The sequence below is a fragment of the Centropristis striata genome, chromosome 7 (genome assembly GCF_030273125.1).
Source record: "Centropristis striata isolate RG_2023a ecotype Rhode Island chromosome 7, C.striata_1.0, whole genome shotgun sequence".
In the NCBI taxonomy this organism is placed as follows: Eukaryota; Metazoa; Chordata; class Actinopteri; order Perciformes; family Serranidae; genus Centropristis; species Centropristis striata.
This window is the reverse complement of record NC_081523.1, coordinates 18,898,261-18,924,869: the sequence shown is the minus strand read 5'-3', so window position 1 is coordinate 18,924,869 and position 26,609 is coordinate 18,898,261. Positions and strand designations below refer to the sequence as shown.

General features: G+C 38.7%; 1 protein-coding gene across 1 annotated transcript in view; it reads left to right on the top strand.

Moving 5' to 3' along the window:
- Nucleotides 1-26,609, top strand: part of vps13a (vacuolar protein sorting 13 homolog A) — a 40,249-nt gene that overhangs the window by 12,362 nt on the left and 1,278 nt on the right. The window contains exons 30-74 of the mRNA XM_059336649.1: nucleotides 54-170; nucleotides 388-491; nucleotides 776-943; nucleotides 1,391-1,698; nucleotides 1,828-1,975; nucleotides 2,182-2,350; nucleotides 2,599-2,723; nucleotides 2,846-3,015; nucleotides 3,800-4,056; nucleotides 4,205-4,389; nucleotides 4,512-4,655; nucleotides 5,218-5,427; nucleotides 5,639-5,782; nucleotides 6,623-6,724; nucleotides 6,811-6,963; nucleotides 7,048-7,306; nucleotides 7,991-8,151; nucleotides 8,325-8,428; nucleotides 8,585-8,897; nucleotides 9,250-9,386; nucleotides 9,600-9,894; nucleotides 10,132-10,236; nucleotides 10,374-10,520; nucleotides 11,447-11,578; nucleotides 11,763-11,896; nucleotides 13,515-13,583; nucleotides 14,803-14,935; nucleotides 15,966-16,023; nucleotides 16,304-16,475; nucleotides 16,743-16,896; nucleotides 17,092-17,238; nucleotides 17,408-17,489; nucleotides 17,602-17,671; nucleotides 18,083-18,197; nucleotides 18,579-18,692; nucleotides 18,952-19,097; nucleotides 19,204-19,285; nucleotides 19,427-19,540; nucleotides 19,894-19,969; nucleotides 21,722-21,885; nucleotides 22,015-22,060; nucleotides 22,276-22,399; nucleotides 22,800-22,914; nucleotides 25,817-25,902; nucleotides 26,266-26,389. Coding sequence (XP_059192632.1) covers nucleotides 54-170; nucleotides 388-491; nucleotides 776-943; nucleotides 1,391-1,698; nucleotides 1,828-1,975; nucleotides 2,182-2,350; nucleotides 2,599-2,723; nucleotides 2,846-3,015; nucleotides 3,800-4,056; nucleotides 4,205-4,389; nucleotides 4,512-4,655; nucleotides 5,218-5,427; nucleotides 5,639-5,782; nucleotides 6,623-6,724; nucleotides 6,811-6,963; nucleotides 7,048-7,306; nucleotides 7,991-8,151; nucleotides 8,325-8,428; nucleotides 8,585-8,897; nucleotides 9,250-9,386; nucleotides 9,600-9,894; nucleotides 10,132-10,236; nucleotides 10,374-10,520; nucleotides 11,447-11,578; nucleotides 11,763-11,896; nucleotides 13,515-13,583; nucleotides 14,803-14,935; nucleotides 15,966-16,023; nucleotides 16,304-16,475; nucleotides 16,743-16,896; nucleotides 17,092-17,238; nucleotides 17,408-17,489; nucleotides 17,602-17,671; nucleotides 18,083-18,197; nucleotides 18,579-18,692; nucleotides 18,952-19,097; nucleotides 19,204-19,285; nucleotides 19,427-19,540; nucleotides 19,894-19,969; nucleotides 21,722-21,885; nucleotides 22,015-22,060; nucleotides 22,276-22,399; nucleotides 22,800-22,914; nucleotides 25,817-25,902; nucleotides 26,266-26,389 — 6,482 coding nt within the window. The remainder of the gene's footprint in view (nucleotides 1-53; nucleotides 171-387; nucleotides 492-775; nucleotides 944-1,390; nucleotides 1,699-1,827; nucleotides 1,976-2,181; nucleotides 2,351-2,598; nucleotides 2,724-2,845; nucleotides 3,016-3,799; nucleotides 4,057-4,204; nucleotides 4,390-4,511; nucleotides 4,656-5,217; nucleotides 5,428-5,638; nucleotides 5,783-6,622; nucleotides 6,725-6,810; nucleotides 6,964-7,047; nucleotides 7,307-7,990; nucleotides 8,152-8,324; nucleotides 8,429-8,584; nucleotides 8,898-9,249; nucleotides 9,387-9,599; nucleotides 9,895-10,131; nucleotides 10,237-10,373; nucleotides 10,521-11,446; nucleotides 11,579-11,762; nucleotides 11,897-13,514; nucleotides 13,584-14,802; nucleotides 14,936-15,965; nucleotides 16,024-16,303; nucleotides 16,476-16,742; nucleotides 16,897-17,091; nucleotides 17,239-17,407; nucleotides 17,490-17,601; nucleotides 17,672-18,082; nucleotides 18,198-18,578; nucleotides 18,693-18,951; nucleotides 19,098-19,203; nucleotides 19,286-19,426; nucleotides 19,541-19,893; nucleotides 19,970-21,721; nucleotides 21,886-22,014; nucleotides 22,061-22,275; nucleotides 22,400-22,799; nucleotides 22,915-25,816; nucleotides 25,903-26,265; nucleotides 26,390-26,609) is intronic.

Genomic DNA, 26,609 nt, shown 5'->3' with positions numbered 1-26,609 from the left:
ATTCTCATGTGGCCATCTTTGAGTACTCATATTTTCTTTCTTGTTTCTCACAGGCACAAAGGTTTCAAAGTTTGCAGATGTGGTGAATCTGCATATCAGAGCTGATCTCCGCTGTCTGAAGGTTTTCATCCGAGGACAGAAAGCGAGGATCTCTGAGATTAGTATTGAAGGTATGGAAGAGTTGTGACATCTCCTGCCCTACGGCCAAGAGGATATAGAATTCAGTTCCTCCCCGTTTCATTTTTGGGGATATTGCTTGTTTTGCCACTGTTTCATCAATCATAAATGGTGTTGCATGACAACTGCAATTATGAATTTGTCTTGTGATGGAACCTTGGGAAATGCAAAGCAGTGATTTCTCACTGTCTCACTTTCTCTTCCATTCAGGTCTGGTTTCTGAGGTTCTTATGAGGAAAAAGGAGATGGAGGTTCTGGCAAACCTGAAGAACATTGTGATCTTGGACTGTGACAAAGATGCATTTTACAAGAAGGTACAATAAGAAAGTGGCCTTCTTTCAATATTGTGAAGATGCTAAGATAATCTGTCTTTTAGCAATGCCCTTACTGTACTCCTAACTTGTTTTGTTGTACTACAATACTCAGATTCTATGTCATTAAGTTTATATTGTATTTCTTTTTGTGTTTTTTTTTAACCACTTGTATAGTAGTATAAGTAGTATAAGTTGCTCTCGACAAGAATAGTAGCTGCTGGACAATTCCGATCAGTGTTACCCCATGGGTCTTGAATTCGTCTTGTCTCTCATTCTTTTCTTAGGCTGTGTCTATAGCAGATAAGGAAGTATTTGCCTTCCGCATGGTGAACTACACAGATGCAACAGAAGGAGACGCCTACCTGGACATGTCTAAAGTCGACACCTTTGTCACGCTGACTGTGGGATGCATCCAGGTCATCTTCCTCAACAAGTTTGTCTCCTCTATACTGGTAAGAATCACATATTCCTGTTACGAGCAAAGACTTTTTTCTTGTCCCATAATAGTAGAGTCCAGCATGGACATTTATATGTCGGTCCTAGTAAGCAGGAATAGCATTTTTTTCACATTTATCTTCCATAATGTAATGATTCTATTAATAAATAAACGCTTAATTTATATATGAAATACTCTCCCACTTGTAATACTTTAGAATCAGAGAGAATAAGCATGAATTAACAGTAAATAAATACAATAATAAGCATTAGGTAAATCTTAATAAATGTCTTGTTCACATTTATTTAGTTTACATTCTAATTAAGATACTGAAGTGTTGCCACTCACTTAAAACTATACCTTTCTGATTTTTTTTTTTTTTTTTTTTAAATGTTCCCTTTTTCTGATTTTTTTCAACCGTTGTTAATTTCTACTCTACGTTCTGCTGTTTTCGTCCTGCCAGGCATTCATCAATAACTTCCAGGAGGCTAAAGAAGCCCTGGCTGAGGTGACAGTCCAGGCTGCAGAAAAGGCAGCGTCAGGTGTGAAGGAGCTGGCTGAGCGGAGCACTCGGATCGCTCTGAACGTTCACTTTAATGCTCCCGTCATCTTCCTGCCCCAGTCCTCCTCTTCCTCCAATGTCATTGTAGCTGACCTTGGTCTGCTGTCAGTCAAGAACCGCTTTGCCAAGCAGCCCTGTAAAAGTGATGCTAAGATCCCGCCTGTTGTGGATATAATGACTGTGAGACTGACTGACCTCAGGATGTACAGGTCAGAGACCGACGTCTGTAGGAATTATTATTAAATGTTTAGTTGCTAAAAGATCAGCAAGTAAACTTAAGAGCAGCAAAACTCAAATTATTCTCGTAATAACTTGTCACATGTTGTTGCTGCTTCCAGGACCACGTACATAGATGAAGGTTTTCAGGGGGAGACCCAGCTGTTGATGCCGGTCAGCCTGGACTTGGAAATCCAGAGAAATCTTTCATCCAACTGGTACCACAGCATACCTGACATAGAGATCACTGCTCATCTTAAGCCCATGAGTGTAAGTAGTGCAGCATGAAAGCATGAAAAGGAATGACTGATTTATAGCAAATGTCGTGCTTTTTATAGACTACGTATAGTTTTGTGCATTTTATGTCCTTCTATCTCTTTTTTGTTTCTGTGCCTCCTACTGGATTAATAATAAAACACGCCTGCTGTATTTTATGATTTTGTCAGTGATCGTGCCTTTTTGTCTGTCTTTAACAGCTGATCCTCAGCCAGTGTGACATGACAGTGGCCCTGAGGATTTTGAGTGAGAACCTGGCAGAGAAGTCTGATGCTGTTCCACCTCCACCTCCTCTGCCCACCATTGACACCTCTGACTCTGCATCGAACAAAGAGTCCCAGGGATCTGGAACCACTGGACCAGCCAGCAGTAAGCAGGCGTTGTGTTTATGCTTGTTTGTGCTCATGTGTATATAGTGGTTTTTAAAAAGTAAACACAAGACATAATAATTTAGGAGGCAGATTAAAAAAATGGACCATTTTAGCACAAAGTTTGACAGATTAAGGATTTCCAGGCTCATAAAAATGTGTTTTCTTCACATGGAAATAACCAAAAGCTATGATTGTAACTATGACTATGAATGTTTAACATGTGTTTTGTGCTGTGTAACTTTGTAGGTAACACAGTAGTGACTGCTGCTGTTGTGGAGCCTCACAAAAGCAGCAAGCTGAAGAGCACGCTCAAATTAGACTTCAAGTTCGACTCAATGACACTCATCCTGTTTAGCCCTAATGGGAATGAGGTAATGCACACACATACAGACATTCACAAACAAATGATGCGTGAAATAAGGCTTGTCCATTATCTCTTTATCACACTTGTATCGCTAACACAGTCTCACATGGTGTATGTGTTATTATCTAGATACAGCTGTTGGATTCACACGATGAGCAGCTGAAGTTGGCAGAGTTTACTTTGGGCACCATCTCCACCTCCGTTCACATGTACTCTGACAGCTCCATGAAGGCCTCAGTCCGACTGGCTGCCTGCCTACTAGATGACAAGAGACCCAGAATCAAGATGGTCACCCCGAGGTACTAGGGAAAGACACACACACATACGTATTAATCAGTGTAGATACACACCTTACACTACACTTTTACAAACACTGAGACAGAACTTGTCTATGCACTTCCCAGATAGTGATGTCTTGTGGATTAAATTATTTATTTGGTCATTCAGAGAGAAACTAAAACAATTATGATCGGGTATGGGAGTAACACTGAGGCCCTGAGAGGCTGTTTTGAATGCACTACAGTTTATGCTGATTAAAATCTGAGCCTGGCTCAACATTTGCAAGTATACGTCATATCATCCTGTATTAACTTTTGTGTGGATAAATAGAGACCCTCCAAGAAAATTACCTATTTAGTATTCTAAATAAAAAGAGTATTTTTCTGCATTGCAGATGAAGAAAGAAGAGAGACTTATTCAGACTTTGACCTGAGTTAGACATTGCTGCTAGTAATTCTGATGCACTACTTTCTAGCACATGTGTCTCTCTTCTTTCATTATGTGTATAAATGTATTGTTTTTGTGCATTTCAGTTTGCATGCTTGCTCGCCTTGAATTGCTCCTTGAGTGACGATTAAACTGTTTAGGTTGACTCATTCATTCTCCTTCAGATGTTGTTTTCATACAGTGCGTGTCTGGTGTTACTGACAAACTGGCAGATTTAGAAAACTGGTAAAGGCAGAATTCAAATTTAAAAAAAGGATCACCTGTCCTAGCCTGTGACACACAATTATCTTGTCTAACAATAGAATATAGGGCAAAATACATTTAATGTTTTGTTTCTCTGTTCCTGTGCTTCTCCAGGATGATGGCGATGCGTCCTGGTGCAGAACAGAACATGATGGTGGAGGTGAACTACCGTCAGGGCCGTGATGGAACCACGTTGGACACAGTGGTGCAGGATGTGTACCTGTGTGCCAGCATGGAGTTCCTTCTTACAGTGGCAAATATCTTTCTCAAGGCCACCCAGCAGGGTTTTGCTCAAGTGCCACAACCCAAAAGCAGTACTGGAGCGGGAGAGAAAAAGAATATTAACTCATCTGTCACATCGAAAGAGTCCAGTGAGTTGTTTGTTTCTGTGGTAAAATAATGAGTAATTTCCTGTAAATTATAAATGTGAGTAGAGGTGGGCTGAATTAATCTGGAATGATTTATACCCTGTTGCTTTATGACCTGATGTTTTCCTCTGCTACTCTTTGCCGCTCTCAGCTGTAGCTCCAGCTGTTGTGACAAAGACGGAGATGAATGTATTGGTGCGTAACCCGGAGATTGTGTTTGTGGCTGATCTGACGCGTGCTGACGCCCCAGCCCTGGTGATGACCACGCAGTGTGAACTAGTGATGAAAAGTGATGCAGAGGGATCACAGATGACTGCTGTCATCAAGGACCTCAAGGTTTGTGTTGTCATTTTAATGTAATCCTGAAAAAGCAGATAATTACAAAAAATAAGAGATTATTTTGCATGCAAAAGTACCTTCTATAAAAAGATCTGTTTTGATTATGGTTGTTCTTGTAGGTAGTCGCATGTCCTTTCTTGAGAGAGAAGAGGAGAAACAATGTGACCACAGTGTTGCAGCCGTGTCAGGTGTTCTTCCAGAGTACTCAGTCCCCAACGTCCCCTCAGGCTATGGAGGTCTCCATCAATGCTCTTACTTTGAAGGTAGTAACTTTATTATTATTATTATTATTACATGTTCAGAATTCAGGAATGTAATCTATGAAATGCTTTTTCTTACAGATACAAATGTTAAAAAGGTTTTCAAGGATGTTTAATGTAGACATCACTGAAAATAAATGCCTTACTGTTAGCAAATTAATGGCACCTAATGTGAACTTAAGACTCTTGGATGCATCTATTTATTAAAAAAACATAAAGTCAGCCAGTATGTCCAGTTTTCATGTACATGTACAAAAAATTATGATCATTGCACCCTTTAAATGTCTCTTTCATGTAGTAGTGTTTTCACTGGTCAGTATTGACCATGAGAAGCGTGGAGCCCTTCAAAGTAGCATATTTTCTAATAATTATTACAGTTTTAGAACACATTTCACCCTTACTCAACTGGATTTGTATAAGCTGCTGACAATGGAAATTACGCAAGAAAAGTATTTATCTTTATGATAGAAACATTGACATAAAGGTTTGAATATATAAATTGTTTTTTTGTGTTTTTTTAAGTACTGTAAGGCTGTACGTTTCTTCAATCTGATTCTCTGCCCAGGTGTCTCCAATCATCATCAACACAGTGATGACCATCCAGTCTGCACTGACTCCCACAGCAGAGACCCCCGAGGAACTGGATAGTCCTGTTCCTGTGGACCTGTGGGAGAAACGGGGCTGGAAGGAGCTTAAAATGTGGTTCCTAGAAGAGGAGGGGGATGAAGACACAAAGTCACTGGTCCCACTGATACCACAGGGCGAATCATTACAGGTATGTGGCAGCATTGTGACTCAACGGATACAACTGTATGGTTGATTGCATGCTATAATATGGTCCATTATGATTTTTTTTCAAGTTATTATGCATTAACTTTGGTCATATTAGTATGTCACCCTTGATATTTTTTGCAGTGGTATTTTATCATAAAAGTTTGCTGCATAATACCAGGTTGTGTCATTTCACTGGCTGTCCATCTCTGCAGGTGGTCATCAAATCCATCTGTCTGACTCTGGAGGCTGGAGTGGGACACCGAACTATCCCCATGCTTCTGGCCAAGTCCTCCTTCCATGGAGATGTCAAAAACTGGTCTACCCTCATTAACTTACACAGTGAACTCAACCTGGAGGTAACGCACACAAGCACTATATTTATTCCTAAACTTTATCTGAGGAACATATCTTAATTGTAAAATTGTGATATCGCCCAAGAACAATGTAAGACTTACACAGTTATTTTCTGTGTTTTGGATATTGTTTGTTCCACTCAAATATAAGGAATATACAATATTCTTTAGGATTATATACAGTATCACTTGTCAGCTGATCAGCCATGAACAGTGACCAGCCAATCAGTCTCGTATATCGGGATTTTTGCCATGAGCCGCATGGTGGGCTGACATCACGCATACAGCAGCATAGACCGTAATGTCACAGCCAGAACTCAAACAACATGCACATTGCACACATCGTGGATAAAACTTCTGATGTAAATGACATTAGTGTGTTGTTATGTAGATTTGTTGTGACTGTTTTGTTTGGAAAGGTAAAATATGTCGGATAAGGTGGAATATACTTCTGTTCATTTTCAGTTGGATTTTACCAGTAAGTTTTTTCCAGTAAATATGTTGAGATTTGTTTAAATGAGAGAAGGTCCTGTGACTTGGTACAGTTCTGGAGAAAATGGAATTTATTAAATAGTTAATATTTTATTATGAACATACAACTGAATTAAAATTTCCATGACAAATGTTTTTGTATGGTGTCAGTAATAGTTCTTAGAAAGTAAAAAAGTCGGAATTGGGAGGTCTGATTTAAAAGAAATCTGAAACTGTAATCGTCATCCGACACGACCTATTGATGCTAATCTGCAATATTTAAAAAAATGTTCAGCTTGTTCTGTCAATAACCGATGTGTCTTTTAAGATTATTGGCGTTTACTTGTGTTTTGTATTGTGTTTTACTTTTAGGTTCATTATTTCAATGAGGTGATGGGAGTGTGGGAACCGCTGCTGGAGCCCTTGGAAGATGAGACAAGAGATGGGTTCAGATCATGGAGACTGGAACTGAAGGTATTCATAAAAAGAAACACACGCACACGGAATATATCCCCACACATGCACACAGTGATTCTGACTTTCCACTGTCCCATTACCAGATGAAGAAGAAGCCAGTGAAGTACACAGGTTTGTCAGATGAAGTGGATTACAATGTCCCAGACTATAAGACGGTCATCGTCATCAGCAGTAAAGACCAGCTCAACATCACCCTCTCCAAGTGTGGGCTGGCCATGCTGAGTCACCTGGGCACGGTAAGATAAGGGCTGTAATCATTATAACAGGAAGTCTAAGGAAAGGTGGTCATCTTCAGTGTTTGTTTTGTTGCCTTTCCCCAGGCATTTGCAGAGGCTGCCAAACAGGCAGCTGACTCCTTCCAGAAGGATGAAGCTCCGTTTGTACTGAAAAACCGGCTGGGCCTGCCAGTGTCCATCCGCCATAGTCAGATGTTTTGTCCCATCGGCCAGCAAAGCAGCAATGGCAAAGTGGAGCTGCAGGATGGGGAAACCATCGGTATGGACTATTCCCCCACAACAGACTCCGACCAGTTCTCAGCTATGATTTCCTTGAGCGGGAAGGACTATTACATGGAGCCGAGTAAGTAAACCTGTATACACAATGATGCTGTGTATGCACCTGCAAAAGTTGATTATTAGATGTACAGTATACTCAGTTTGTGTTTTATTTGGTAAGTGGACTGCACTTGTATATCGTTTTTTTAGTCTTTGCAACCACTCAAAGCGATTTGCACGACAGATGGCGCTCATTCACCCATTCATACTGGTAGCAGAGGCTACCCTAAACGGTGCCACCTTCAGGAATTCATTCACACACCGATGAACGCAGCAGAGAGATTTGGGGTTGCATATCTTGCCCAAAGATACTTCGACATGTAGGCTTCCATGGTCAGGGATCAAGCCACTGATCTAAAGGTCAGTGGCTCTACCAACTGAGTCACAGCTGCTTTATTTCTCTCAAATCAATATTCTTTTAGATCTAGGGAACACTGATGTCAACAGTGTTCGGACTGGGCAGTCTACTTGCTTTTATAATGAAGATAAAAAACAAAATGTGAATTGTAAAAGGAGATATACTTTTTTATATAAGGCCCAATTGATGTTGTTGTTAATATATATTTGAAAAACCAAATGTTGTCATCAATCCCCCTCTCCCTCAAGTATTTCTTGATGCTTTTAGACATCAAACCATCTGATATAAGAAAATTTGAAATTAAACATTCAAGCGCATATAAACTGCTCTTGTTTTCTCTGCCTTCTCTAGCTCCAATGGGCCACACTTCAGCCAGTGTGATCCCCCTGATCAAAGTGGGCAGAGGCTTGTACAGTGTGATGCACAAAGACTCGGGAGTCACTCGTTTCCTGGTCTGTCAGATTTACTCTGTTGAAGGCAGCAAGTACGTCAAGATTCGCTCTCCTTTCCAGGTACAACACTGATTATCTTCTTATCTCATATTCATTACTTTTATTTTAACTATGTTTATCTTATATTTAAATAATAAATGTTAATAAGTGTGCATACTTTTAACAACACATACCATAAAACATCATTTGTGCCTTGCATCTGATCTTGATTGTTTCTCTCTCCTTTCATGCAGATCATCAATCACTTCTCAATCCCACTCAAAGTTTTTGAGGGATCAACATGTCTGGGTACAGCTCTCCCTGCTGAAGAGTTCTGTGTGCCTCTGGACTCGTATAGGTGAGGGAGAACACATGAACAAGCCTGCACATCTACACTCGCATCTTGCTACAGTCTCTTTTTTTGTCTCTCTTGTCGTCTGTCTCTCTTAATCACACGCTCACCAACACAGTTCACTCTCCATCACCCACATCTGCTTTCTACTGCCCCCTTCAGGTCTGAGCTGAGCCTTAAGCCAATAACAGGAGACAACACTGATGATCAGGGTGAGCAGTTTGAGTGCTCAGAGGGCTTTAGCTACGAAGACGTTTGCAACCAGCAGCCTGAGACTGGCCTCCAGCAGACCTGTCGTCGCAGTGGAGATCAGGGTGGTGTAATGATGGTGAACATGGTGCCAGTAAAAGATGCTGTGACATTCAAACACACTGGAGGTGCTGGAGAGAACTTTGATGTGCCATTTGTGCTTCACCTGTGGCCTTCCATCGTGCTACGCAACTTACTGCCTTACCCCATCTCCTACACACTAAAGGTATGAAGCTCTCAGGTGAACTATTAATGATTGAAAATGACCATATGGGTTAGCATGCTTCAGAGCACTTTTTTACAGCATGTACAGTCTATGGTCTATTGGAATTAATGCAAGTATACTCTACATATGTAATTGCAGAGATTAAAATACTACATTTTTAGCAAAGGTTTTTTATCACAGAGGATATTTCATAGTAAGATGTTTACAATAGGGACCTTCTTTGCCTTGTTAGGATGCTGATATTTGAGAATTGGCTACTGAACAGCAACATATTTAATGCAAGACACAGCCTAAATCTTTTCAGAGCATCCATGTTTTCTTTTTCTTTATCCTCTGGGTTTTCTTTTTGCAGGACAGTGGAGTCTCTGCCCCTGAGGCCACTCTGGACCCAGGACACTCTGCCCAGCTTCACACAGCAGTCATCAACCAATCAAGTCTTGATCTTTCCCTACTGAACTACTTGGCTCAGGACTGGTCTGCTGAGTACAGGTTTGACTTCAGTTTTTGTCATTGTTGGTGTTTTACTTTCCCATTTTTATTGTATTCTTTTGTTACTGTGAAAGGGTAATTCTGTTTATAAGAAGGTCGTAGTTCCCAGATAATACGTCTAAAACACAGTAATATATGAAGGGCAAATCTAAAAACAGTTGCTTTCTGCAATACCATTTCTCACTGGGATAAACACACCATCTTGTCACACAGTTTCCACAGTGACCAGGAAGAGATCACCTTCATAGTGTTCCAGTCTCTACGAGAAAATGACGAAGACGTCAGTGAAGGGGCGGAGATGAAGAGGGCTGAGTTGGATATAGCAGTGCATGTTAAATATGACCTGGGACAAACGGAGGTTGCTATCCACTCGCCATACTGGATGGTGAACAAGACAGGCAGGCTGCTGCAGTACAAGGCTGATGATATCCACCGTAAACACCCGCTGGACTACGACATGCCACTGCTCTTCTCCTTCAAGCCTCGTTACTTCCTCAAAAACAATAAGGTAACAAGGTTTTAAAATTAACTGAAAGAAAATAGTTTAGCTGATGTTATTATGAAAATAAGTACTGTAGTTTTGGTTTGTAAGTTAAAAAATACTGTGACTTTGAGGCCAACTTGAAGTTAATATTTCTTTGCGTAAACTCTTGAGTATTGAGATGATCCAAAGATAAATATTCATAACCTCTTGCTTTCATTTCTTAGTGTATATGGATGTGATGCCATTCTTTTCATCCCACAGGTCCGTCTCATGATCTCAGACAGCGAACTCTCTGATGATTTCTCTCTGGATACGGTTGGTAGCTACGGAGATGTCAAATGTAAAGGCAGATATAAAGACTACTTGGTAAGATTTTCCAGATATTCATTCACACTTACTGTCACACATGCTTTATCTAAAGAGCCAGGTGTATTGGATGAAATGTTAAATTACTGTAACTAAGGCCCATTTTGTCTGTTTGTGTGACGTCTTTCTGACTGCAGGTTGGTGTGAAGATTGATGCGAGCAGCTTCAGTCTGACCCGCATCGTGACCTTTGTGCCATTTTATATGCTGGTCAACAGAACCAAGCACAGCGTCTTCATATGTGAAGAGGGGCAGGAGAACTGGACCGAGGCTCAGCCAGAGCAGGTCAGCGCCAAACCCAGTGTTGTTGTTTGCTTCTGTGTTTCCCTGCACATGCATTTTTTAATACTGCTGCTTTTTTTATTACACTGTCCTTAAATACTTTGTATACACTAACAGTCAAAAGTTTAGATACACACATTCTCATTCAGTGTTTTTTCTTCATTTTTATTAAATCTTCTCCATTGTAGATTAATAAAAAAAAATAGAACTATAATGGAACCCATGTGGAATTATCGTGCAAACAAAAAAGTGTTAAACAAACTGGAATATGTTTTATAATTTAGATTCTTCAAAGTAGCCACCTTTTGTTTTGATGTTCACATTAAGAAGGCAAGAGATTGCACAAATTAACTTTTGACAAGGCTCACCTGTTAACTCAAAACCATTCCAGGTGAGCAGCTCATGAAGCTGACTGAGAGAATAACAGAAGTGTCATCAAAGCAAAAGGCAGTAACTTCAAAAAATATGAAAAATATTCTGAGTTGTTTAACATTTTTTTAATCCATCATTCCATATGTGTTATTTCATAGTTTTGATCTCTTCAGTATTAATCTACAGTATTGAAAATCATAAAAAAAAAAAAAACATTGAATGAGAAGGTGTGTGCAAATTTCTGACTGGTAGTATATTCACTATCATGGCAGCAACAATTGAACACCAGATTAACCCGAAAGATATCTATGTAGTATATATGTAGTTTTGACTGTGTCTAACAACTAGTGCAATTGTATTGTTTTTTGTCTATTAATTCTTTAAATGCTGATGACTTTTAAATTCAATATCGGGTTAAGAAACACAAGTTAAGGATTATAGATGTACAGGGTGGGTTTTTCAAATACTGAATGATTTGCAGTATGATATTTTCAGATAAAACCTTTAAAGTACAATTTTATTGACTTTTTATTTTATGTTTTATATCCAACATTTAGTCATCAATTCCCTTCTGGCCTGAAAATGACACCAAGCAGCTGAAGATCAAAGTAGAAGGTTGTTTATTGCCTCCTCGGACTATTGACTTCACACGACCAGAAAACTGCCTATTGCTGCATCTGGACAACTCTGTAAGTAGATACGAAGATCAGTGTCATAACTTCATGTTTATTACACAATGCACTGTATTAAGACTTTGTTCCCACCTATGATAGTTGATGTTCGGGTATGCCTATTAAAAATGTATTCCCATTGGGTTTCGGAGCATTTAAGACGCCCTTATTCTATATTCCAATATTTGTTTCTTTCCTGCAGGTGGGTGGCATCACTGTAGATGTGAACTTGTCAGAGCATTCGGCCACAATCCGATTCTCTGAGTATCACGACGGCGCAGCCCCTTTCCTCATCATCAACCACACGAAGGACCAGACTCTGCAGTTCCATCAGAGGTGAGAAAACAAAAGGAGGACAGTTAGAAGAAAATAAATAAACAGTTTTACAACATGCTGATTAGTGTCAGCACTAAATATTTACCAGGTTGGTTGTATTTGGAAAATAAATCCAGACTGGGAAGGGGAAAGCATAGAAGTTAGATATTAAACATGATGGATGAAGCCATCGTTTATTGTTTTATAGATCTGAGTTCTTAAACTACCACAGCAAGGAAAAATTTAAGTGAGATGAAGAGGCTTAATAAATGAACCGACTGGAGGCAAGACAGAAGAAGGAGACAGGCAGTGAATGAGGAAAGGAGTTTAATGTATTTTAAGTATTTTCTGTGAAAAGATTGGCACCACATACATAACATAACCTCTCCAGGAGCTTAATGTCATATTATTTTAGTGCTTCTTTGGTGTGAAGTGTTTTCTTTAAGTGTGCTTTTAAGAGGCTACATGTTTCAGTTGAATTATGTTAACAGTTGCCTTAAAGCTGGTTTAGATAGAATATACATAGGGTTTGAAAATACAGCCTCCTGCAGCTCTCCCCTCTTTGTCTTAAGCCCAACCCACCTGACGAGCACGGGAAAACGTGTGCGTCTCCTACAGAAACCTGTGCGAGTCATTCATTTCAAGTAGCCATTATATAGCAACAATTCTATGTGAAGTACCATTATTTCTTTGCAAACTTTAGGGCTTGTAAAGCTCTTTGAGATGGCAAACTGTGATTCAAGGCTCTACCTAGCTAAATAAATTTCAACTTCTGAATCAGTCACAGTCATGTGCCTTTGGCTACCGTTATAGCACAATTATTTACTTTTTGCAACTGTTTATACATTTGTTTTCCTTTTTTTGTGTTACCAGTGCTTAAATACCAAATTTTCTGCAGGATTTTTGTTGTTGTATGTCTGTAAATTGTTGAGTGTTTTGTTTTGTAATGTACTTTAGGACCCCCTCGAAAACGAGAGGATTCCTCTCAAGGGGTTTATCCTACTCAATAAAATGTATATATATATATATATATATATATATATATATATATTTTTTTTTTTTTCTGCTATTCAATCAGGCTCTTACTATCTGAAAGAACATGCATGTGCATCTGCTTTGTAGAACAGCTAGTAGGAACACCTTCTTCCTGAAATGACCTGTGATTGGCCAAAATCTATCACTATCACTTTAATTACAATATGCAATATAGGTTATGGGATTTTTCACCAATGAAAAAAAGTGCCCATCCCAGCTTTAAGATGAAGAATTGTACAGACAATTGTAAGCAGAAAATCTTCCAAATTTAAACTAAGATGTTTTTCCAGTTGTGCCATGTCTATTCATTCCTGTGTTGGCCTGTGTTTTATTTGCATTTTAGGTTTTCTCCTTTATTCTGTTTTTTTATGTCACTGAAGTCTTTGTAATCAGTTCACTGAACTTTGTAAACAGCAAGTTTTAATGCAGATTTTTTCATGCACAACATTCACATTCACATTTCATTGTGATGTATTTTGCATACATGCTGAACAATAATACTCTTTTCTTTTGATGCAGCAGCCCTAAACAGTTAAAGTCATGATTACTAACAGGGTTTGTTTTTCTGATGGCTATTTATATTTGTGTGTTGTGGGTCATGCAGCGCCCGGACAGAAACCACGTGGGTGCCTGACCAGATACTTGACCTCTCCTTCTCAGTGGAGGAGGACAGGTAGAACAATCTGAAAAGGGGAAACTCTTCTGACACACTCTGAACTCAAAAAAGACAAAAGAAACAAAAAGAACAGCCTCAGATAGCTGGTAACATATAGCTGTTGTCTTATGCAGCATGATGGAGGGGGGAGGATGACACCAGGTGGTAGAGTTAAGTATGGCATGATGCCACTTTCTAAACATCAAGAAAGATCCAAATACTCAAGCGATTTTTGGGGCAGGCAAGATGGCTGAAACACTCAAAAGATGCAGCATGTGAATATGAATTGGTCTAACTTTTTAGGCTTAATTGAGTGCAGAGTGTGGTCAAATCAAGAGTACAGGTAAAGATAAGTAGAAGAAGACTGCTACGGCTCTGATTCTGGTTTGTCTGTGTAATCTGCTCCTTACCATTACCAGTGAGAAGTACATACAGCATCAGCCTTGTTGAAAATTATATAAAAATATGATTGATACGTTGTAATTATTGTGCATCACAAAACGAACTGTGATTATTAACTGACAACCACTTTGTCACTCTATTTCCCAAATTATTTATTTATAAAGGACATGCTTAATTACCCACCTATCTGTTTTAATTTATCTTTTTATAAAATCTTAAATGTGACTGTGAGTGAAAGGAGCAGGTTAGACATCTAAACCAAGTTCCCTGTTTATTACTATGTTCCTTTGATCTCTTCTCAAGTGTTAAATCATCTTTACTTGTAGAAACACTAGTTTTGAATGCTGCTGACTGGATGGGATTCTGCCAGTGGAATCGCACCTCCTGCTTCTTCCAGTAGTTCTGTTGCTTCGACTAGTTTTCTCTTATTTTCCATCTCCATCTGTAGATTATGGCTTATTTTAATTTTCTTACGTCTGCTTTGTCTCGTCCGAATCGAGATCAGTATCGGAGTGAACATGCGTATTTAAACCTTATCTCTCCAGTGGAGGTATTGGGGCCTATTCTGTGTTGCTGTCACATACTGTCATATTTCTGTCTGTCGACGGGAATTGTTTGTGTATTCTGTTGGACAGGTACTTTGGATTGGATGGTTGTCATGGCGGTTCTTGGTGGCTGGGCTCTGTTATATTGTCCTCTGTTTTACTGTACTGTCGTCTTTCATCATTTGCTTTCTGTCATCTCAGATCAGTAGAGTATTATGTCTTGATTTTTTGTGACGTTGCTGATATTTACAGTATGTCTGTGTATCTGGGTGGGTTTCTTGTGCGTGCAGCTCTCAGAGGGAAACGGAGCAGGAGGAGCTGGAGGCTGGGAAAGCTGTGCACTACACCTGGACTGAACCCACTGGGTCCCGAGAGCTTTGCTGGAAGTGTGGTACTTACAGTGGCAAACTGAAGAGTGAGGAGGTACTGTGCTCTACCTGAGGAACAATAATGTTTATGGTCAAGGAGTAATAAAGTATTTATCAATGTATTAGTTAACTCAACAGACACTTTAAAGGCAGAATGAGTGGGATTTGTACATTGTAGTTTGTAAACACAAAATTCAAAGTTGTAACGTAGTCCTCAGCTCTAACTAGCCAGGGGGTGTAGCAATCTTCAGTGCACTTAGCTAATAATCACCATATTCTGTTTCCAGACAGGAGAAAGCTTCATGACTTTCCAACATAGACTAAATCAATTACAGTGTCAGCCAGGCCATGCCGAGAAACATCCAACACGCAACAAGATGAAAATACATTTAAAAATATCAAGCCGAGGGCAGGGTCTCTGCCGATACTGACACACTTCTAGGGGTCATAAGTGATGAATGTGGATGGGGCATTCTTTTTGTCTGAGTCTATACATTCTTTTTAGGACAATCCTACTTATTGTGCCTTTAACTTAACCTTTTTCTTGTCAAAAGCAAAGATGATTTGGACTTTGCTTTTTAAGCAGATAGCAGGAATTGCTTGCTTTTTATTGTCATTACAATGCTCAGGTTTTACATACAAATCTTAAACATAGGTGCTTTTCAAGCACTAAAGTAAACAAATGAAAAAATGTTAATAAAAGTAACAGTAGTTTAAATTATTAAGTAAATACATTCCTAATATCTACCTCAATGGCTCTACTATACTAATATTGGGATTGAATTCACTTTGTTGCAAGCCATCTGTTACTTAGTCTCCCTTTATAAGATGGCGTTGTTTCAGGTGAGGCCAGAATGATCGTGGCAGTGGATGATATTGCTACATGGGCTAGATTATAATGTATGCTTTTACTGAAAAATCTGTCAAAATAGAGTCTAGTTGATCCATTTGAATGACTCTTTCTATATATAGTCTTTTGCCTATAATGATATCACAGTTTAAACTTTGTTGTGTTTTAGCTGTGAACACAAATTATGTTTGTTAAAACAGTATGTGTATTATTTTGTCTGCTGTTGCATTTTTAGGACCTGCGTGAGGACATGAACAATGAGGGAAAACTGTTTGTGATCTCCTTTTATGAAGGTAAAGTACAAGGAGCTTGAAATGAAATGCCCAGACCCTAAAAAATATTTTTCAATTTTGCTCTAGTCTTTTATTTACTTTGAATGAGCTTCACAATCTTTACATTTGCCAGTTTTTGTCAGTACATGAATGTTGCAATGTAGAGCACACTTTCAAAAAACAAATAGACAACAAGGTTTAGGGACACATTTTCTGACATCCCTGAATGGGGAATAGATAAAAAAGACTTTGCCTTTGGTGTGTTAAGTCATTGTGTTTTGCGTTTACTGTTGATTCAAAGGTCTCCAGCGCGTTGTGCTGTTCACCCAGGAGCAGCATATCTACAAGGTGCTCTGTGAGAGCGAAAAGGCGCAGCTGGCCGAACAGGAAATCATCCTGTCGCTGCAGAATGTGGGCGTATCTCTGGTCAACAACAGCTCTGGCCAGGAGGTCTCCTTTATTGGGATCACAAGGTAAATAACCAGCAATAAAAAGCACAAAACTTGGCCAGGTTCATGTTATGACATTTGCTCACAGCCGATTCAATACACTTAAATGTGTTGTAGTAAAGATAGTGAGGTTGTGCTAGTGTGTGCTTTGTAAATAAAATAACAAGTCAACATTCTGTTCTCTGAAATGCTGTTGAGATTGTAAAAGAAACACCGACATTAGACCACCAATTCTACAGCTTTATACTTGTAATGATTTTACACTCTCTTGTTTCTCTTTTCCTGTCACAGTTCTGATGTGGTGTGGGAATTAAAGCCTAAGAAGAAGAGTCGGTGGAAGACTATGAGCACTAAAGAAGCTGAGATGCTGGAGAACAGCTACAAGGAGTACACTGACTCTGGACCCGTAGACAACGGCATCGTCGACCTGGAAAACAGCTACCAGGTTAGAGATTAAATGCTGTTAGTTCAGCTTTCCAGATTTGAACTAGTAAAAAGTGATTTTTTTACATTACCCATGTACTGAAGGGTTTATACCAGCAAAACTGACTTTAGGAAGTTGTTGGCTGCAGCTAATAAATAAATGTAATTGTTTCAGGGCAATTTGTTCAATCAGATGGTGTTTATAACTGTCCTCCAGGTGTCCTTTACTCCTAATGGCGTGGATATGCGGATGCTGCAGCCATGTGATGCTCCTCTCAGGAGGCACTTCCTGCCTGGAGTGAAGGTGGAGTACAGTGTCTCGCCCCGGCAGAGAGCATACCGTGTCCAAATCCACCGCATTCAGGTGAAAAGGAGTCAAATATCGACAAAATCCGCAAAGATCAATATATCCATGTCCTTATTACAGTATTAGAAGTCACCCAGATGCCTTCTTAGCATTTGTTCATGAATGCATCTTAAGTCCTTTGTTCCTTTTTTTTTTCACTTTAAGTATACATCTTTTCCTTCAACAGATTCAGAATCAGCTGCCAGGATCCATCTTCCCCTACGTTTTTTACCCTGTAAAACTACCAAAATCCATCACCATGGACGCAGGTCTGTCAGTCTTTGTCAGTGTCAAACACTTTGTATGTCATGTTTACTTTATAATTAGTTGCCTTTTATATGCATTGTTTAAGTCTGTAATATGATTTTATTTTTCTCACAGAACCCAAACCTCTTACTGATATCAGCATTGTTACCAGAGCAGCAGGACACTCTGATATCTCCCGCATCAAGTAATTATTTTCCATTTGAATCTTCTCTCACTTTTCCTCCAGTGCCTTTCAACTGTTTTTATGTCTTGTGATACACTGTACTGTGTTTATGCTCTGTTTTTCATCATCAAATTGATTTTATACTGAGTTGCACTCTTCAAACCAATTGCCCTGAAAAACGTTTGTATTTGAAATGCTTTAAATTTCAGCCCCATTGTGGCATCCCATTCCTGGATTAAATAGCATCTGTTCAAGGCAAGAATATTGTGCCATTATCCTGTCTTGCTGGCTGGTTTACATGTCGCACCTGTTTTTCTCCCAGAATGCCTCACGTAACAGTGGCTCTTCTCTATAATAGTTTAGAGAGATCTGTGTAAAAGGGGATAGTGTTTGATCAATTCAAAATTGTGATGGAATGTCTGTCCACATCAGGTACTTCAAGGTGTTGATTCAGGAGATGGATCTGAAGCTGGATCTGGGCTTCCTGTACGCCATCCTGGACCTGTTTACACCTGAGAATGCCAGCATCTCAAGCTCAGAACAGGAGGTCAGATAATAAATAATAATAATACATTTTGTTTATAGAGCGCTTTTCAGGGTACACAAAGACGCTTTACAGTTAAAACAGTTAAAATGCAGATAAAGATAAAACAAACAATTAAAATCAACAACAAAGTTCACACTTTAAAAGCAGTTCTGAACAGGTGAGTTTTTAGGAGTTTTTGAAGGTGGGTGGATGTGAGCAGTCTCTGATGACTTTGGGGAGAGAGTTCCAGAGGGAGGGGGCGGCGATAGAAAAGGCTCTCGCCCCAGGTTCGGTGCTTGGTCCTGATGGGAGGGGCAAAGAGATTGGCCTCATAGGAACGGAGGAGTCATTCTGACTTTTGTTTTCTGTGCCAGTTTAATTGTGCTTGTCTTCTGCCTTTAGGTGGAACTGTTTGAGAAGGACATTGAGTACATAAAGACAGAACTAAACCATGCCTCTGCTGCTGACACAACTCCAATCAGCCTCTACGAGTACTTCCACATTTCCCCCATCAAGGTTTGTACAGTACAAAGTATTTGTGTATCTAGCTAATGCTGTGATCATGATATGATAACAAATAATAAGCAGCAAATTGTTAATTTAATTCAGCACTGCCTTCTGTATCTCTGCAACAACACAGCAAATGATGCAATATATATATTGAATGAAATTGCATCATCTATTCACAAGGCACAGCTACAAAGCACATTTCTGTTGTGACTTTAACACGAAAAACAGCCGCACTTAGACTTGTTTTTTATTTTTTTATTTGCAGCTACACCTGAGTTTCTCTCTGAGTACGGGAGGAGAAGACGGCCTGAAGGAGAAGCGAGACAAAGAAATCATTCCTGTCCAGTCACTTAACTTGCTGCTGAAGAGTATCGGCGCCACACTCACTGATGTGCAGGACGTCGTCTTCAAGTATGAACGCATGTCATCAGACACAGAAGCATTCATTTATTTATTTTGTGTTATTTGTAATTGGAGGAGTCCCTGCTATTTTGCTGACTCTGTCACTGATTTTCAGGCTGGCCTTTTTCGAGTTGACCTTCCAGTTTTGTACCACCCAACAGCTACAATGGGAGGTCATCAGGCATTACTCCAAGCAGGTAACACACATAAACAATAATAAAGCCATAGTCTCAGAATATACTCAGAATCTATGGAAGTGTTTTCATGTTTAATGTATCCCTCAAAGCCGGAGCCTGGTTAAAACTCAGCTTAACTGTCTCTATGTTTGCACATTTCAGGCTATTAAACAGATGTATGTGCTGGTGCTGGGCCTGGACGTACTCGGAAATCCCTTTGGACTGATCAGAGGACTGTCGGAGGGAGTGGAAGCCTTCTTCTATGAGCCTTATCAGGTAGAAATGTGGTACAAGTAGTAATATGTATCAAGAACATAAATGTGGGAAAATAAAGACAAATAAAATAAAATAAAATAAAAGGAAAACAATAAAGAAAACATTAAGGATTAAAAAAAGACATTAAATAAAAAATATAAATATACAGAAAAAGACAAGTACATGTATGCAGAAAATAAATGTATGATTAAAAAAATAGAAATAAATGTGAAAATAAATGAAAATGTTTATAATTGTACATTTTTTGTTATTTGTCCTGATATTATATAGGACTCCAGAGACTGTATACAGCTATTAAAACAGAGTGAGCTTCCTGTCTTCGTCCTGTTTAACTGCTATCTGTGGTTTTCTAGGGGGCCATCCAGGGGCCTGAGGAGTTTGTTGAAGGAATGGCTCTTGGGGTGAAGGCTCTGGTGGGAGGAGCTGTAGGTGAGTACAGGGCTCATATAAAAATGATATCTGTGTGTGGTCGCAGTAGGAGAAACCTGAATTAAATATCTGTGGTACTTACAGAATGTACATAAACACTTTTTTCCTCCTTTTGTTGGGTGTCTTTGTGTAGACAACTGCTATATTCAGAGCTTTGTTGTTCTAACAAATAAGAGACTTAAGATCTCTCACAACTGTGTCTACATTCAAAAGTAAACTGAAAACTTCTCTGTTCTCTCAGGCTTTTGATGGCCTATTATGTATGTGTGTGTATGTAGGTTTGCCTGTGTCTTTTGGGGGTTTTCTTGCTTTATATTATATAAGCATATTAAGGTTGTAATGGTCTGTAAGGTCTGTAATAGTGGGGCGGTATAGCTCAATATATAATACCCCCCCCTGCAAGCCCTGACTATGTATGGTTTAAAAAGGAGTCTGGCAGGACACCAAGGAGGAAGTTGCTGATTTCCAAAGAAACATCACTGCATGCCTGAAGTTTGCCAAAGAGCAACCTGACACCCCATGACACTTCTGGGGAAATGTTTCATCAGTACACAAACAAAGGCTGAATTTTTCACCTCCCAGCAATAGGTGTGATTTAACGGTTTAAAACGGCTGTGCATTCCAATCTGAGAACATCATCCCAACAGTGAAGTATGATGGAGGGAGCATCATGACTTGGCTTGGCTGTTTTGCTGCCTCAGGGCCTGGACCACTTACTTATCATTGAGGGGAAAATGAATTCCCAATTTAATCAAGGTATTCTACAGGTTAATGTTGGCTGATGAAGCAGCACAATGACCCGAAACATCAAAGTAAATCTACCTCGACTTCAAAAAAGTAAATTTGCCTTTTGGAGTGGTCCAGTCTGAGCCCAGATCTCAATCCAATAGAGATGCTGTGGAATGACCTAAAGAGAGCCGTTCACACCAGACATCCTAAGAATATGGCTGAGCTGAAGCACTTCTGTAAGGAAGAATGGTTCAAAATTCCTCCTGAACGTTGTGCAGGTCTGATCAGCAGCTATCAGAAGCCTTTGGTTGAGGTTATTGCTGCCAAAGGAGGTTCGACCAGTTATTAAATCAAGGGTTCACTTACTTTTTCCACCATCACTATAAATGTTTAATGGATGTGTTCTATAAAAACATGACATATAATTGTTTGCATGGTATTAGGTTAAGCATGTTGTGTTTGTCTATACTTGGGACTTAGATGCAGATCAGATCACATTTTATGAAATATTATTGCAGAAAACCAGGTAATTTCAAAGAGTTCACATACTTTTTCTTGCAACTGTATCTGCCAAATGTGGTCCTTTTATCACAAAATGAATATTTTTTTGATTTCTTTAATTTGTTATTGTTTTACATTGTCCAAAAACATATTTTCACTTGAATTTTTATGTAATTAATATTTGTGGTGTTGTAAACAAGTACAGCAGCTTGGAGGCGGCCCAGGTTCTATCTGCTTGTAACAGCCAGCCACCATTTTGGAAAATTGCCGGCCATGGCCATCAGAATGCAAATATGCGATGGCCCAATATCCAGTCTTTTTCTAAATATATTAAGCTATATGTGTACCAAATTTGGTGCTTTTATCAAAAAATGAACAATAGGTTAGCTATGCCGCCCCACTATAATGCTGTAAAGATTAAATTGCTTTGCCTTATGAACAAAAGATGAAGTGACGGAGGGATGGCAGAAATTGATATATTAAAAAATAAAGTAACTGTAACGGCTTATATTTGCCTTGCAGGGGGTATTGCAGGTGCGGCCTCCAGGATCACAGGTGCCATGGCAAAAGGTGTTGCTGCCATAACGATGGACGAGGAATACCAGCAGAAGAGACGAGAGACTATGAACAAACAACCCAGTGGCCTGAGAGAGGGGCTGACCAGGGGTGGAAAAGGATTAGTGTCTGTGCGTACTCAAACTTGTGAAAGAACGTGTCTGTTGCAATTATAATGTAGATTTGCAGCTGGTCTGAAAGAGGGTCTGCCATAATGAATGAATTGCTGCCACTTGGTTAATATTGTGTTTTTCTTTCAGGGTTTTGTCAGTGGGATCACAGGGATTGTTACCAAACCTATTAAAGGTATGTTGAATTGGACCCTCACACAGACTTTAGTGATAACATTTACCATGTGCTGATATGATCATTTAATCTCCAAAATAATAGCATAAAATGTAAATAATGGTTACTGTGTAGCTGTTGAATTTATCCTGTTGGTGGAGCATTGAACCAGCTGTGTTTATTTCAGGAGATCTGCATGTCAGTTTTCATAAATGTGATGATTTGGTGTTTGGCAGGAGCCCAGAAGGAAGGTGCAGCGGGATTTTTTAAAGGTGTTGGTAAAGGTCTGGTTGGCGCAGTAGCGAGACCCACTGGAGGCATTATTGACATGGCCAGCAGTACTTTCCAAGGGATCAAGAGGTATGTTCATCTCTTGTGAATGTATGCTCCAATGATGTGCTACAGTGGTGGTCATGTGTTTACAACAAAGTATATTTGTCAGTTTTCAAACAAACGATTCATTTGGATCTGGGGTGGAGCCACAGGGGGTGTTTTACATCAAAAGAAACTTACATAGTAAAAGTAAGAAGGTTATTATTTGTGGGATGCTATGTTTTCAGAAATACATCACGTAAAGTAGGTGCACAAACAAAAAACTGCTTTTTCTTACTATTTTGGCAGAAGCTATTCAGCTCTGTGTTCATACATGTGAATGTTTGTGTGCTATAGTTGTACTGTGTGTATGCAGTTATGCAGTATTCCCTGTTTTGTGTTTGTTCATAAGGAAGCTGCATTTCAAATTGCATTTCTTGTTTTTCAGGGCAGCAGAGACTTCACAAGATATCGCCTCTCTGCGTCCTCCTCGCTTCATCCACGAGGATGGTGTCATACGACCATATAAGGAGAGGGAGGGCATCGGCAGTCAGATGCTCCAGGTAGGACAAAAATCTCTGCATCAACAGCTCTCCAGTCAGGCCTGGGCAAATTACACATGTTCTTCATTTAACTGAGATGAGGAACTATATGATATACACTTAAATGCAACTGAATACTCATGCCATTATTTAGCATAATAGTGAGTTTGGTAATTCATCCGCCAAGCACTATAAACAATTTGTCCAGGTTTGTTTGTGGAGTTGTGGGTGTACAGACATTAATTTCTAATAGGCAAATCTTTTAAAACCTTCTTTCTGTTTGTCTCCTTCTTTATTTTAATTGTATTTAAAATTATTTTAATCCATTAAATTTCCTGTTTATAGATTATAGAGAGCAGTTATGCTTAATTCTCAGTTATTAATTCACTTCTGTGGCTGTAAATGTGTTGTAAGACAGTAAACTAACACATTTACAGCCAAGGTAAATAAACACAAGCAAAAATAAAATGCAATTTCAGAACACCTTCAGATCCAAAGTAAAAATTTACTGAGACATGTGGTGTTCACTCACCTTTTCATAGGAATATTATGCTTTGTATTTTAATGCAGCAGAGCTTCTGTGCAGTGTAGCTACTGCACTGTTTTTGGACTGTTTTTCTATTTGGATAAACATATTGAATATCTGCACTTTAAGCTGAATGTGGTTCAGAGCCGCTGTGTCAGTAAAATGGGTTTGTTGCATTTGTAGGTTCTCCTGTTGCTTTAAGTGTTTCGGTTCTGCTTCATTTAAGGGATAAGCTTTAAACTGTGGGTCACTTTTTTTGTGCTGACATTATGTAGCAGTTGTGCTGGATGGAGTGGGTTGAAGTTTCAGCCTACGAGTCTCAGGTCAGAACTTCACTGATTGGTTAATAGTAAAGATTAGGGCTGTACCGAATAATTCAAAGCTTCATTCATAACAGTGACATTTGAATTAAAAATCAATATTTGATTGAGCTTTTTGCATGTCTATTCATTGTGCTCAAACTTGTTATTTCTGCACCGTTTCAGATAAAGATGAGGCTACATTAAAACTATTTATATTATTATAATTAAATATAAATGTTGGCTGTGTAGGATAGTTTCCGATTTGTGTGGTCCAAACATTTCCACTAACTTCAGAACGTTGTAAAGTCAAAAAGTTAAAACTTAGAGAAAAAACGGATGCAATAAGTAAAAAAAAAAAAGAAGAAAAAAACACCATCTGCTTTTTTAAAATTCTGTTTCAGTCCATTATTGTTGCCATTCAGCTTTTCAAAAACAAAACATTCATCTGTATTTACGCACCAAAACTGACCAGTTATATAAATTAAAGAAAATTATTAGATAAAAAAAAAAGCTAAACTAATTTAATCCGATAAATCATGTAATCGAAATTGAGGATTAAATCATAAAATGTGACGACCGACATAAGAAGCTTCATTTGAACAAATTAAAAAATGTAAAAAGATTCGGTACAGCCCTAAATAGTTTTTACAGATAGGTGACAAATTAAAGTGCCTCATTAAGGTGTTGGGCCACAGCGAGCCTCCGAAACAGCTTTACTGCTGCTTTGTAAATATCTGAATATCTGAATTCTCCTGCAGAGATATTCCCTTATTTTGTGTTTTGACATGGCGAGCGCAGTCAAAAACATCTGTTTGTTCGAGGTCTGGTGCCTGTGAAGGCCACATGAAGCATGTGATTCACATAATTTTCATTCTCATCAAAGCATTCAGTGACCCCTCATGCTTGTTTCTCCCATCACTTTATTCAGGTTTTTCCTTTAATTTGTCACCCATCTGCATCACCAGCTTTAGACCTAGCTTAGGTTTTTGTATACGTTGATGTGTTAGTGAAACATTACCGGTATTCTTCTTCTGCCAAATTATGAATAATGACACAAGTAATACAACTACAAACATGTCAATGTCACATTTAATGCTCGTGTATTATATTTCTGTTGCAGCTGGTTAAATAAGCTGATTTTGACAGAATTTGATTTACTTTATATTTCAGGCAGTAAACTCTTAACAGAGAAAGCAGATGAATGGATGCAAATTTAAATGAATATAATTCAAAAGACAAAGAAAATGTGTGACATTTACAGAAGAATTCTTTGATAGAAGAGAGACGAGGCCAAACACACTCTCACTTCGGTCTGAGTGGTTTTGATTTGTCTTTATGTGACAGTAGCTGTGTGGGTAGAAACTTTGGTTCTCTCTGCTCTGACCATGACTCTTCTCTCTTGTCGTGTCCACAGAGGAGATTGTCCTACAGTGAAAGACGTAGAGCTGGCTCAGACGATGAGGGTGATGAGGAGAACTAGTAGAAGTGACAGCTTTAGTGTAGCGTTAGTGCTTTGTCTTTACTGGAGTTCAAGTTTGATTCAAGTTTACTTCAAACCAAAGGAAGGCCTCTTGAGTAATTTTTAGAAATGTGTTTTTATATTTTTAGTTTATTGACTTGATTTGTCTTTTCTTTATACCTTATTCTTTAAATTGTATAATTTAACTCATTTCTGCAAAACTTTTGTTTTCTCACCCTCACAAAGGAAACCTTCCTCCTCATTGTTTAGACGTTCATTCACTGTCAAAGTTCCCATAATCATTCGTGTTTTCAGTCTGTCAATCACTGCCCTCTTGTTCTCAATAAAATATTCACATTTCGAATGTATACCTGTCACTTTCTTTGTCTTTGTTTAATCCCATCCTTTCTCATCAACCCACATTTTCACTCTTTTTGCAGAGGACCGTGCTTATTTGTTTAAAGTAAACAGTTATTTAAAAATGTTTTGAATAGGTATATAATGCATATATTCATATATAAAGTCATAGAACATAAACATCTTGGCATTCATGTTTTAATCTAATTTTCTAATTAGTCTTGGAAAAAATAATTTTCTGTCATTCTTTGTCCTTTTTTTTTTTTTTTTTTTTTTCAGAAAATTGAGAATGGACGTTTTGCCAAGTACAGATACTTTGCTCATGCCAAAGTTAATGAGTCAGACTTCCTCATGATTACGAAGAGGTGAGTGTTTCTGCATCTCGCTCAGAAACTGCTTTCTCATATTCAAGACAGAGTTGTGTTGGAGAAGAGCATTACATTTTGTTTTCATAACATGTTCACGACCCATTAATATGTCAAATAAGTACGAATAATAAGATCTCAGATCCAGTAGTAGAATGTATCTAAGTACATTTACTCAAGTATTGGACATAAGTACAATTTTGCAGTACTTGTACTTTCCTGGAGCAATTCCATTTTATTCCACTTTAAATGTTATATAAATATAAATCACTCTAACCGTATACTGTCCTTTACCTTTAAGAAAGCCTCAATGGAGGTGTTTGTTCCTTTTCCTGAATCATTTTTATGGGTTTTCTTTTCCAGGGGAATATTTTTTGTGACCAAAGGGACGTTCGGCCAGCTGACCTGCGAATGGCAGTATCTGTTTGAAGAGTTCACCAAGGATCCAATGATCATAGAGGACCGACGACTTCGCATTGAGGCCAAGGTACGAGGACTGTAACTAAAGATTTTCATATAATCTGTTGATTATTTTCTCGATTAATTGATTCGTTTATTTGTCTATAAAATGTCGCAAATTGTGTAGAATCAGTCTCTCCCAATGTAGAAATGTCTTGTTTTGTCCACAACTCAAAGATATTCAGTTGTGGGCAAACACATTTAAGATGCTGGGATCAAAGAATTTTTCTTTTTCTTCAAAATGTACT